Below are 13,417 nucleotides of genomic sequence, written 5' to 3'. Positions count from 1 at the left end.
TGTAAGTGTTGGATGAAGGTAACTGATAAAATGGGTGAAAGTTTTGGATGTAGCAACAATCCTGAAATATTACTTATGCAAAGTGGAGTTAATAACACATTTACAAATAGCAGTAAGTAAATGTATTATCTACCATTTCTTACTATCTTTGGCAACATGAAGGTTTAACATCTTCTATATTTCCACCTAATTCATTGGAGTAGTTTCATATTGATTGATAGTTTGATATTCCACTATATTTTGGATCTTTCTTAGTTTTTGCAGAAGAAATTTTAAAATGTTTTTTCAAACTTTTTAAAAACTTTTTTAAACATATAGTTGAACCTATTTAACCACACAAAATACATCAAACTCTTATTTTTAAAACGTTCAATTTGTTTGATTTAGTAGTTTAAACTGTGTGTGAGCTTTACTCAGGTAAACAGATTACAGCAAAGCCAATAATCGCCACTAGGCCGACATGTTCACAGTCTCGCCTCATTTTAATGTCAGCTGCATAAAAAAGTCAAATATTTTCAATTATTTCCAGCTCAGTTCGGTTTAATCGTGTAATTGTTAGTTTCTTGCTTCATTCTGCGCTTGTCTCGTCGGTCAATATTGACATTTCTGGTTTGATGGACGCGTTTCCGGCCTGACGCGACGCACCAGCGCCGTGTGGATGGGGGTGGTCCTGCGCCGCCGTGAGGGGAAGGCCTTGGTCTATTTATTTTTTCTTCCTTTTATCTCACCCTCCCACCTATTTAACGTCGCCATAATTGTGTTTTATCTGTTTCCCCGGACGGCTGGTGGTCATTTCCCGTTTCTCGGTGTGTCGTGAGGCACCGGAACCCCCCCGTTTCTCCTCCCGCTCGCCGATCGAAACGTCCGAATGTCCAGCTGATTGCTTTGAGTACCGTTCAATTATTCCACTTCAAACCGAGCCGTTTGTTCTTCCCAACGGCCGAAACGGACCACCTCCACCGCCCTTCCTCCTCGGACTGTGGACTTTAACGGAAGCTAACTCTCTTCCTTTGTTTTGTTTTGTTTCTGTTGGTTGTTGGACCGTTTTCCTCGTTCAAGGACCAGGCCCCGGACTCATCCTCGGCCTTGCGTTTCCATACTGGGGCTTTTTGGGGGGTTGTTGGAAGTCATGGGAGACACAAGTGAACGGAGCAAAGCTTCCTCTCTACCTCCCCGGTGTCCCTGCGGGTTTTGGGGGTAAGTGTTTGAGCCGGTATAAACTAGATTAAACCCTCTATCTGTAACCGAAAAGTAAATCCGGATGAAATGTTCAAACCCATTGTTGTTGTTCTGCCGAGCAGGCCGAGGGTGGGGGGTTGGGAAGTGGGCTAATAAATACACCTTATCGCTTCTAAAACAACTCAATTTAATCACATGTATGAATACATGATGGATGAATGTAATTCCGGTGGTGGGTTTCGGTTTTCGCTGGAAAAAGATGGTGTTTTAAATCCGTTCGTGAAGCCAGGAGATGACGTACCCGAGAGAGAAAATGATTTATTGCCAGCAGGTTTCTTCTAAACGTGCCATTTTGTCCTTAATCCTTGAAAAGAAACACAAATAATAACTACAAACAGGTGATTTTGCATATATTGTAAAGAACTCCGTCATTCAAACAAGCTTTGAAGCTTATTCAGCCGTTTTTACAGTCGGTTTTTGTCAAACTAGTGGATGAGTGTTGAATACCGGATGTGATTCACTCATGTCTGCTGTGTTGCCCCATAGGAGAAATGACTTCACATGATCTCTAATCTATTCAACAGCGACACAAACGACTGTCAGTTTGTTTCTCTCCACCATTATGCAACTCACTGTAACACTAGATAGAAACAGAGTGTTCTCAGCTTATCTCTGTTTCATTACTAGACACACACCGTTTTATCCCTGATTAATGGAGGCCACCTCCAGACAGGAAGATACTCCCATGTTCTGTCACATGACTTGTCATTTGGGAAGCAGCCACCCCTCACCCATTTGCTCCAGTATTCTGGGTGTAGTTGGCAAACCAGAGCCCACCTGTCAATGTCAGGTGACCCAAATGGTACCGTTGAGTGTTAATGACTCTGGCTGCCTCCACTCAGAATAACACCTGCCTGGAGCCGCAGGCCGGCCTGACCCACCTAACCTTCTGGCTGCACTCGGCTCCGAACAGGACCTTCCTTACAGGAATGGATGTTAACCTTTAACGTTGTCCCTGTTTAATTTTAGATCCTGTTGAGCAGCTTTCAGCTTCTAAATGGACCAATTTCTCCCTGTAATAGGCCCTTCTTCCTCATGTAGCTCATGAAAATTACATTTTGAGATAATTTTTTAAACTGTCATTCTCAGTCATTGCTTTATTTACCATAAACGCAAGTGTAGGTTTCCTTATCAATTTACAATCTTTTATCTTGATTTTAAAAAAGTGTTTTTGAATATTGTCCCTATCATCTTTTGGACAGTTTGAGCATGTACCAGATAAGTAGAATATTTTACTATTGTTGAATCCAAGTAAAGATGATCTGTGTGATCACTGTGACCAATGTTATGTCAGTCCTATTGATCCATTTTGGTAACTTAAATCTGCCTAATTTTATTGAAAGTGTAGCTGGGATTTTTTAAAATTCTTTTTGCATTTTTTTTCTCATAACTAGGTCTAAATAAAATTGGAAAAAAAAATCTTATTTCAGTAAAGTATAAGAATTCACAAATCCTGAATTAAATTTCACCTTTCATTTCAAGTGAGCTTCTGATTCCAGTATTTCTGTTGAAACAAAATGTTTTTGTGTGAACTTTGGTTTAATTTCAACAAATAAATCAAATAAATTTATGTGTAAGAACTTTAATTATGTTGTCTCTAAATGGGAACTCCAAGGTGTGACAACAACGAGTCTGAGTGTTTTAAATAGTTTCATTCCAGCCTGAACTTTACTGGCGAAGCCTCTCAGGCCAAGTTTGGATGAGATTTTAATCTTGATTAAACAAATATTGAAATAAAACGATTATCACCATGTTAAAGAGCAGAAATGTATTCCTACTCGTCCTGCAGCATTAGAGCCATAACTCCTGTAGGAAGAACAATGATGGGAAAATCCCATGAAGTTTTAGTTTAGTTTGACGAGAGCGACAGAAACGCCTCAGTTTTGTCATGGAGACTAACGAGGGGTCCAGATCGGGACGGACGCAGATGAAGGTTCAACATTGGAGGAAAACCAGAACAGAGCAGATGTTCTGCTAAGAATAGCCATCATCTTAACATCAGAGCTTTTGATTCATAGTTCAGTTGGGACATCAGGATAACTGAAAACACGTAGATCGCAGATTTAAAAGGTGGACACTTACATCTGTTTTCACACACTGTTCATTAAAGCCAGTGGATTGAAATGAAGCAACATGATTGGTTGAATCCAGCCATATGGATATCTGGTACAACAGCAGCTTTCTGTTTCTGTTTGTCTTTGCTCGTCTGGGACGTAAAGGAGCAGTTTTCAAAATAATGTTAATGTCAATGAAGCTTCCTATAGAGGTTATGAAAGCTGTTATTGTTCACTCAGGATGTGAGATAACTGTCATCTGAGATGTTGAAAATGGGCTTCAAATTACTGACTTTATGAGAGGAAGGGAGTTTTTTAGTCCCATTTATTATCCTGTTGTGAATGAACATATTAAAAAAGACCATAACTTTGTGTTTTATCTAGCGTATAATTTAGCTTCTCCACATTCTGAAACAGACTCTGGATGTCTGAGCTGTTGAATAACTGTTACCGTTTTATCTGCTCTTACAGGTCCAGTAAAACCATGAACTTATGCTCCAAATGTTTTGCTGGTGAGTTTTTCTAACAGCTTTATTTGTTCCAGATTGTTCTTGCATTTTATTACTGTTCACTGTTTCAGTACAGTAATGAGAACAGCAGGTGGCAGGAAACTGTAAAGCAGATCTAAGAAGTACAGTTTGCAGACTGGAAAAAACAAATTCTCATCAAAAAATAATGAGTATCTTATATTTTCTCCTTCCTTTTAGTAAGGTTGTCTTGTTCTACAGGTTTCACCACATGAGAACTTTTAATATATTTAGACAACAAAGTTTAGTTACCCAAGGGTGTTCAAAGTGAGGCTCGGGGGCCATTTGTAGGCCCTTCACTGATCTTGTCTGACCTGTCAATCACAATTCAAGAATGTTTAAATAAATTAGAACAAAACTATTACTTTTAGAATCTACTTATAAAAATGTTAGCTAACACAAAGTTAGCTATACTTGGCACAGAGCATGTTCTCTAAGCTCTGTGTCTTCATTTCCACTTTTCACTGGAAATTAAAAGTTCCGCTTTTAATTTCAGTATCTGGTACTTATCTAAAAACAGCAAGTGCTTCCAAATGAAGACTGGCCTAAAGCCTGTTTTATTATTAGTAAAAGCATGCAATTCCATCTGGGTGGGGCTTTAATGATGTTTTACTGATATGAAGCAGTTCTTGAATGAATCAGTCGATGTTACAGCCATCAAGCTACACAGAAAATTTTGGTTTCTCTTCCTCAAACCTTCGTTATATTTGATCTTTCTGTTCAAACTGAAATGAGTAAAAACCGTTGAGATAAAAATAACCGGCATGTAAATGATCCTGTCAAGCTTTCTCCTGCTTTTTGCATGTTGATTACATTAAGATATTTCTGCTGAGTACTAATATTTGCTTTAAAACTTTCTCAAGTGTAAGAGTTAACTTAAATATGCAGAATAATTTAATATCTAAAACAGAACTAGTTAGTTCCTCCTTGGACATGTTTCTGTTTGGAGTTTAGTTTCTCTCCAGTGGTTTGCAAGAACAGTTGTTGCTTAACTACAGTTGTCACAATATACTGCAGAGATTCAAATCCCTGAATGTGGTGGGTGAGAGCATGTTGGGTAAGTTGCATCGTTGCTTTGCGGCGGTGCGTTCAGGTCCCCTGTGACGGCCTCAGCAGAGCTGATCAAACGACAGATTCCTGTTTTCAAAATGTTTCTCTGTCATCCTAACTCCAAACATTCCAGCTGAAGGAAGATGTTGAGTCATAGATCAGATGATTGAAGAAAAGCTGAAAATATTTCCTTGATGATGAAATGTGACTCATGTAGATTATTTATAAGTAGTTTGAAAAGTACCAGACTCCTGTGGTTTCTGGGTTTCTCCGGTAATAAAGTTGTTTTTAGATTTCCTTTCATTTCCCGGACAGAGAAAAGCCCCAGTTAAAGTTTAAACATGCTAAGAAATGCATGAAGTTTTCTGTAGTCAGGTTGTGGTGGATGGATGGAGGATGCACTGCAGCCCTGTCTGTGTCCATGGCAACCAGCGGGTACTGCAGACGGAGGACCGAAGGGCCCGACTCTGAGGCTCCCACCAGAGACAGCGCCGCTGCTCAGAATAGACCCAACACACAGCAGAGTGGAGCCGAGCAGAAGTGGGTTGTTGCAGAGCAGCATCCACTGTGAGCTTCAGTAACCAGGCTGGGAACAATACCTGCAGAGCCCAAGCTCTGGTGTCCAACCTGACCACAGGGTTTTCTACCAGCCTGGGAGTTTCTTGGAAATAAGAAACGATTGTTTTCCACTTGAAAATCTAAACTGAAGTGTAGAGATGCACTGATCAGTTTCAGTGAGTTATGTCATGTTTGAATTGATGACATATGATGAAAACAGAGTTATGACATTTTAAACATTCATTAGCTTGTTAAACCAGCAGCACCATCACTGTTAGCTTGGGTAGCATTATTAAAACAGTCTTTATGGATATTCCTGGTCTTAACTCATTCCCAACTTTCTCAGATGGAAGATTTTTCAGAACAAAACTTTAAACCTTGTACTGAACACCTCAAACTTTTAGCATCTGCACTGTTCCTGTCACCGAAATGAATACGAGGCATTCACTGACCGGTAAAATATCAGGTTTTTGAGTTTTCAACTTTCCAATGAAACTGAAGAACATCTAAATCTGATGACTGTCTCTGTTTACCTGTAGTTAACTGGTTTTTACTGGTCTTTACCAAGAGGTTAATGTTTACACTAAGGGTCCTAAAAGACAAGAAGCTGGTAAATTAAAAAGTGAACAAAATAAATATTTAGTGGCAAATGTGTGAACTGAAAATTGTGTGTTGACTAACGTTAAAAGTTGTTTTTAACAAATTTGTCAACAACCTAAAACTTGTAAAATTATCTAGAAATATTAAAACATGACTGTTTTTTTCTGCTGCATATCAGTCAGTTAATGAATCATTAAAGTATCAGGAATGTTTGTTTAGTTTAGGTAATTAGCTTTGATTTAATCTTTTTTAAGGTTCTGATTTTAAGAATCTAGTACAAGATCTTCAGATGCTGCTGATTCAGTAAGTCTTCTGGGTCAAAGGTCAGCATGAGGAAAGTCACCTTTGACTTGAGAGCAAATGATCTGAAGATTTAATCCTTTCTCTCCAGCAGAAAGAAGTAAAGGCATGCGACCTGCATGAACGGTCGTGCAAATTTCTTCTTACAATTTTTGTTTTTTTTTTTTTATTACTGCAGAAATAATTTTTTATGGCAGGATAACTGCAGCTCATTAAGAGTTGAGATTGCGGTGTGCTGACGCTTTTCTCCTCCGTCTCTGCGTCCAGATGTCCAGAAGAAGCAGCCGGAGGACGACCTCGCCTCCAAGCCAATCCAAAGTCCCGGGAGTAGCCAATCATCCGTGTTCAGCAGCGACAGCAGCAGTAGCAGTAGCCAGTCCCTATCGTTGTCGCTGCCGCCCGTCTCAGAGCCGCCGTCAGCCGCAGAGTCGGCGGCCATGTTCTCCAGCCGGACAGAAGGTAAACGACGTCACGGTTACCCTGTTCACCTGCAAGTCCTAAAACTGCAAAGCGTGTACTGCAGAGGTGAACGAAATGTGTGTCTAATATGAAGCTGACGGCTTAGTGAGAGTCTTTGATGATGAAGGAAGATGGACCTGATGATGTCTGTGTCCAGTGGAACAGTGCAGAGATACAGAGCCTCGCTGCTCTAGAATGTAAAACTGTCCGTAGAAATCACAGGAAGAAGTCGCTACGCAGATTTTTTGCTGAAATGTAATATTTTTTGCAGATAATCAGCTGCATATCTGGTTTAATACCACATATAGAAGTGGCTCAAATCAGATTTCTCAGGGATGAAAAGATCAAAATTGAGCTGTTCAGATGGCCATAAAAAAGTCACATATGGACAAAAGAAATGAATTTTAGTTGCATTTGCCTGTTGAGAGAACAGTCAGATCATCACTTCAGAAAATCATTCAGAAAACACTCGGTGTGTGTCCAAACCTCTGAAGGTAGCATCTTCTGCCTTCATAACAGTTAAATCTCGTGTTTTCATCATTATGTTGTTGTTTCCAAGGTTTTCCCTCCAGCAGGCTGTTGGCAGTGGAAGCAGGTCATTTCTCTGTATGCATCTCTCATCCTGTGACTGTCCATCTGCAGGCGTGACATCCACAGAAACGGCCCAAGGCACACTCTGCACACCCACAAAACGCCCGCGTGAATCAGGTAGGCGTCCGCCCCCTCCCCACCCGCCGCCCTGCATGAGCTGCCCCACTTCCAGCTCCACACACGTAACCCCGCCGGTTGTGTTCGCAGCCTCCGGCTCAGAGAGCGAGGCCACGCCGGAGAAACGGCCGCGCACAGAAGAGAAGGAGGGGAACGGCGAGGAGAGCCGCGGGACGCCCAAACAGAAGAACCGCCGGCGCTGCTACCGCTGCCAAACCAAACTAGAGCTGGTGCAGCAGGAGCTGGGCTCATGTCGCTGTGGTGAGTGCTGCAGAACCCCAACGCAAACGAAGCCCTGAACGTTACACAGGACCGCAGCAAGAAATTCATTCATTTCATTATTCTTAAGATGCATCGAGTAATCCGACTAAAACAGCACAACCTGCTGATTTTTTATTTACCCAGTGAAGCCTTTTTTAAGCAGGACTAGAAATAAATTAGAAGATGCAAAGGAAAAATAATTTACTTCTTTTTCTAAAATAAGAAAAACGTTTTATTGCCCAAAATGCAGTAAAAAAATGGCCTCAGTTTTAACTTCACCTGGTTTAAAGTCTGTGGGGAAAAATGTCCTGCTAAGCTCATTTTGGTATAAAATTATTAGTCATAAATGATTAGTCGTTTAATTGACCAGTCAGCAGATCAGCCTAAACATTTTTGATTAAAGGTTGAGCTTTTCGCATGTTAATGTTTTAGCTGCAGATTCATCCTTTGCTACCAATTATGTTATTGAGGTCAGACAATTTTTATTGTCATTTAAAAATAGAATAAAATTTATATATTTGCATTTTCTCATATGTTCCTAATATTGTGTAAAATTTGCTGAATTGTCACAATGATGCAGTCGAGGATGTAACCATCATACAGTTTTCATCTTTAAAAACTAAACATGCAGAACTGTGAGTCTTGGAACGTTCTGAGCGTTTCCTACGTTCTGTTTTCCCTCCAGGCTACGTGTTCTGCATGCTGCACCGTCTACCTGAGCAGCACGACTGCCTGTTCGACCATCTGGGCCGAGGGCGCGAGGAGGCCGTGCTCAAGATGGTGAAGCTGGACCGCAAGGTGGGCCGCTCATGCCAACGCATCGGGGAGGAGTGCTCCTGATCGGCCGACCCGCTCCACAGACCAGGCACTTACAGAGGAGGAAGAGGAGGAGGAAGACCGGGTGGGGAGGGGAGGGAGCGGGTGGTTTGGGGCGTCCTGCATCTGACCCAATAAACGTGGATCTAAGCTCGATGCTGGAGCGTTTACTCTGTTCCAGGCCCCGCTCAGCATGTTCTCACACACACACACACACACACACACACACACACACACACACACACACACACACACACACACACACACACAGCCTTAACCCCACCCTCCCCTCCTGGAGAGGATGGATCCGTCAGACTCGTCACCATTTCCTCCTCTTCTCTCCGTTTCTCTCTCCATCACAGGAAGTCCGGTCGAACGGTTCCGCCGCTCGGCCCGCTTTCATCTCTTCTTCCTGTCCTCCATGACTCGGCCGCAGCGGGGGGTTAGGCTCCGCCCCGCGGCCGCTCCTCAGGTCGCCATCAGGGGGTTGGAGTGTAAAACCTGTAACCCACCTTCCTCGTCCTCATTTCTTCTTCTTCTGTTCCTTCCATGACGTTTCGGTCCACGCGCAGCGTCACAGCGCCACCGCACGGCGTTGGGTGCCGTGACGGTGATCCGTTCTGTTTTTCCCAGCCAGTCCCTGCCTCGGCTCACATGGACTAAATCATAAATATTAATATTAACGAGGAAAAAAAACACTAAAGGACGGAGTCCGACAGATCAACCCTGTAGCAGATCCTCTTCTCCCGCTGAGTGGTACACAGACGGCGACGCGACTTCATTTGGTTTTCACTGAAAGTGTTCGACACCAAAACGGCATCTGAAGTTCATTAGTGCTTAATTGAGCTGAAATCATTCTGCAGTTCATTCGTTCTGTGTTGGGTCTGCAGGAAGCTGTTTGGAATGTAACAATTAGCATCTTATTTCATGTTTATATTATTATTGTTTTGTTTTTTTAGCATAAGTCACCTTTTCTGCTTCTGAGCTTTCTTTTCATCAGAGAAAACCAGGATCAAAAAATTCAGTTTAAACCTGGGATGTCTGCCTCAGTTGTCATGGCAACCAGCTGTGATTGGCTGTTTCAGATTTAAACTGATTCTGTGTTTCAATGATGCTTCAGGTGGTGTTGGCTGCAGAAACGAGGTGAATTGTTGAGTTTGGTGGTTGGTTCTGACTGGGCCTCTGCAGCCTGCCTGTTCGGACTTTGTGCTGTGCATATTGTTCAGTTTTTTTCCTTCTGTTCTTCTGAGACTCGTCTAACATGTATCCGTTTGTGGCACTTCAGACGGTTTCTTCCTCCTTCGTTCTTAATTTGGGCATTCAGCACCAGAGTGCGTCCAAAGGTTTGAAATTGCAATCTGTTGAAAACAGGCTCGGAATAATCGCGCGCTACCCACAATGCATCATGGGTAATGCTGGACTGTACGTTTTGTTGTAGGATTAACTGAGAAGCAGAACTGGAGCTTCTGCAGCGTGGCGGGTTGAAAACCTGTCCATCACCTCTTTACTATGCTAACCCTCAGCACAACCGGATTATTTCTTCCCTCCTTCGCCTCTGCGTCTCCCAGAGGGTTCTGGAGAAGTTCTGACTGGTTCTCATTTCCACGCTTTTCTTTGAGTGTTGATAAGAAATGGAAAAAAAAAAAAGATTATCTTTCTGTACCTTTTCAAAGAAGAAAATTATTTAACCTTATATCAGTTTGAGTTACTTACACCCTAGCATAGAGTGGCATATTTAGTTAAATGTATAAAGCAAGAACATAATTCTGTCCTATTTTGTTTCCCTTTTTTAATTTGATCATGTTCCACTTTTGTTTTTCTGCTGAGGAAATTAAACTGGATTAGAGGATGTTGCTTTTGTGTTGGTGTCAATTTATTTCCATATGTTTGTCAATACAAACCGAACCTGTACTGGTATATTGAAAAGTGAGAACCAAAACTAGAATCTTTCAGTAATTCTGTGACAAAAAAATAAACTAAAAAAACACTTGGTGTTTTGAAGACAGACTTTTTTTTTTTAATCCCAAAGGGAAATGAAATGTAACTCATCATGCTAGTATCTTTAGTGTCGATGGTAATCCAGTGGGTTGAAAGGACCTCCAGTAGCAGTCAGTCTTGCAGTGAATCTGAAGAGGCCTCTGACTGAAGGCTGTTGCTGTATGACTGTTATGACATGCTAATAGCCCCATTTCCAGACAGCAGAGATATTTCACAATGACATGATCTGGATGACATCATCAGTTGTTAGCTAGCTGCTAATCTGCCTCTTTTGCTTTTGCCGTTTCTCTCGCAGTCCGTTTGGCCGACCGGTTAGAAAGCTCAGAGACGGCTTGAACTTCCTGCTTCTCTCCATTCTCTGGTTCTGCTCTGCATCCATAAAGCCTCTTGTTCAACTCCTTTGGGGTCAAAGTTTGGTACCATTTGAGCTTTTGAGATGCTAACCTGCTGCTCCTGGTTGTAAAGTCACTTTGTTGCCTCAGCTATGCATTATAACAAAGTAGGAAAGTTTCTACTAAACCCAGCTTTCCACACACTGACTCACTGTGCATGTAAGCATTTATTTATCAGATATTTTAAATGTAGCAGCGCATACACCAGTTGGGATGTAAAGATAAAGCATGACCCAAACCACTGCAGGAATGAGGTCATCACCAGCAGGAAGGTGACTCCTGCTGCACCACTGCCAATGTGGTTCAGGGTCAAACATGGAAATGTAGCAGGACTGCAGAAAGATGAAATGTTTCCCTAAACTCTACAGCATAAAACAATGACAATATTTTAAAAAAACGACACCCAGTGATTAGCATAAACCCCGCTCCGGTTCTTAAATTATTCCCAGATCGAAAGAGAACAGGAAGCTGCTGAGAAGTTTTTCACTGATTTCCAAACTGATTTATTGATTGTTTTTTAAAATACGCATTTCTTTTTGTGACTTGTAATTTGGAATAACATTCAGACCAAAGGCTGAGTCTGACTGGTGCTAAATAACACAATGACTGTCAGTAAAATGTTTTGTAGTTTCTTCTCATCCTTCTTTAACTAAATGAACATTTACTTAAATGTGGTGCTTGTCTTGTGTTGCTATGTTTAGCAGGCAGCATTTAGTGACAAGTAGTGAAGCTTCACTGCAGCATTAGCTTTATGTCTGAAGCTAGATGTACTAAATGTATTAAATTCAAGTTATTTGAAGCTAAAAATCTTTACATTTTGAAAAGTTTTAACTAAAACAAGAACATATTATGTTTGTTCAGCAAATTTTCTAAAAAGCAGATAAAAAAATGAGACAGTTTGATGCAGATTCTTACCTGAATTGTATTAAAACTGCTCAGTCATGGAATGCAAAAAGTTCTAAATCTGCATTTAGCTATGCAATACATTTCTTGGATAACTTTCCTAAAGGAGTGGGCACTGCTAACTTTTTATAAAAATAAAATAAGGTCTTAAAAAGGGCAGGAACAATTCAAAAAAGGAGAGGAGTGATGAATTTGAGCTGTCCTGTGAGATTAATGCCCACTCATCACCTGTAGGACGCGGTGTGACACACACTGGGATATCCAAAGGTTAATTCCCTGGAAAGTACAAATGTGTGAGAAAGCTGCTTCGTTGTTCTTCAAGGTCTTCATAAATACAACAGTACCTGCAAATGCAACTTTAGCTGTCTACTTGTGCCTAAAATGCTACATTTGGTGTGGAAATATCAGAATTATTGATTTTAATTATCATTATAAAGGGAACATGAAGCTGCTGAAACATTTATGTTTGCACAATGTCAATTTTTGAAGACAAATCTGCATTTTTTCCAAGCTTCACTGGAAAACTTAGTTTCACTCTGCAATTGTGTTACCTCACCACTAGATGGCGCAGTTGAAGCGTTTTTCTTTCGGAGCTCTTTCCTGACATAAATAGGATCATTTTTTATGTTTTGCTCCACATGTTTTATTCATGAGCTCTAAGACAGAGCTTTATCCTCAGTGGGATGTCTGATAATTTATTGAAATAAAACGTGGGATCACTGACTCTCTTTTTTCCAAATCTATATTAATGGGACTGCAGCTACCAAAACAGAAAGCTTTGGTGCTCTTTCCTGCCTCTTTTTACCACTTTTGACTGTGTTTATATCATGTTTTCCATTTGTATTTTTGTTCTCTACTTTCTCTTTCTTTTCCCATCCTTCCAGCTGTTTTGTTGGAGATGGAAACATGTTTTTTATTTCTCAGTAGGAGCTGGGTACATTTCTGTGATCAGAGTTCAGACTCTTTGACCTCATGTCAGCCATGTTCTGCTGTTACATTCTGACCTGAGACTCAGCACTGGAATCTATTTTAAACTTCAGAAATGCATCACAGTCGCTGCTGACTGGTCACTACACAGATGTGCTGCATGTGTGTCTCATCTGAGAAAGATAAACTGATGATGCTTCCATAAAATATAGATTCATGCATATAAATAAGTCCTAGAGTTTGGGTTTCTGCTTCTGTTTTTATCTTTTTGCGGAAGTTATTTGCTCCTCTGCTTCCTCCCTGAGCCTCTGAAAAAATACACAACTTCTGGAAAAACCGACCAATCAGCGCCAGGAGGAGGGGCTTAGCGTTGTCAATCAAGCTTGTGCGTGCACTGCTAAATGTGCTATAGAGAAACAACTTACCAAGAAAAACGGTTTATCCGCCATCATCAGTGGTAATGAAACGAGCCAAAGCGTTCATGACAGCCTCTATTACGGTGAACCAGTTGTAGCACAGCAGAGAACAATGAGGAGTGTGTGAGCAGCACGTACACAAGCATTAAAAAACAGTGCTAAGACCCTCCTCCTGGCTCTTATTGCTTTTACTGGGTTCCACTGGAATC

The 13,417-nt window shown here is 41.2% G+C and overlaps 1 protein-coding gene across 2 annotated transcripts; it reads left to right on the top strand.

The window, feature by feature from the left end:
• Positions 1-639: 639 nt before the first annotated feature.
• On the top strand, positions 640-10,426 carry LOC129356480 (AN1-type zinc finger protein 3-like). 2 transcript variants are annotated; one of them, XM_055026076.1, is made up of 6 exons: positions 640-1,197; positions 3,765-3,805; positions 6,596-6,787; positions 7,430-7,495; positions 7,586-7,756; positions 8,442-10,426. In XM_055026076.1, the coding sequence occupies exons 1-6, from the start codon at positions 1,130-1,132 to the stop codon at positions 8,594-8,596; spliced, it is 693 nt and encodes a 230-aa protein (XP_054882051.1). In that variant the 5' UTR covers positions 640-1,129; the 3' UTR covers positions 8,597-10,426. The 2 variants fall into 2 exon arrangements, with proteins under 2 accessions (XP_054882051.1, XP_054882052.1); XM_055026077.1 differs by lacking the exon at positions 640-1,197 and adding an exon at positions 6,420-6,454 and having other exon boundaries at positions 3,775-3,805.
• Positions 10,427-13,417: the final 2,991 nt, after the last annotated feature.

The sequence above is a fragment of the Poeciliopsis prolifica genome, unplaced genomic scaffold (assembly GCF_027474105.1).
Source record: "Poeciliopsis prolifica strain line A6 unplaced genomic scaffold, Auburn_PproV2 SCAFFOLD173, whole genome shotgun sequence".
Lineage (NCBI taxonomy): Eukaryota > Metazoa > Chordata > Actinopteri > Cyprinodontiformes > Poeciliidae > Poeciliopsis > Poeciliopsis prolifica.
Note: the sequence above shows the minus strand (reverse complement) of the source record. Positions and strands in the feature narration are given on the sequence as shown.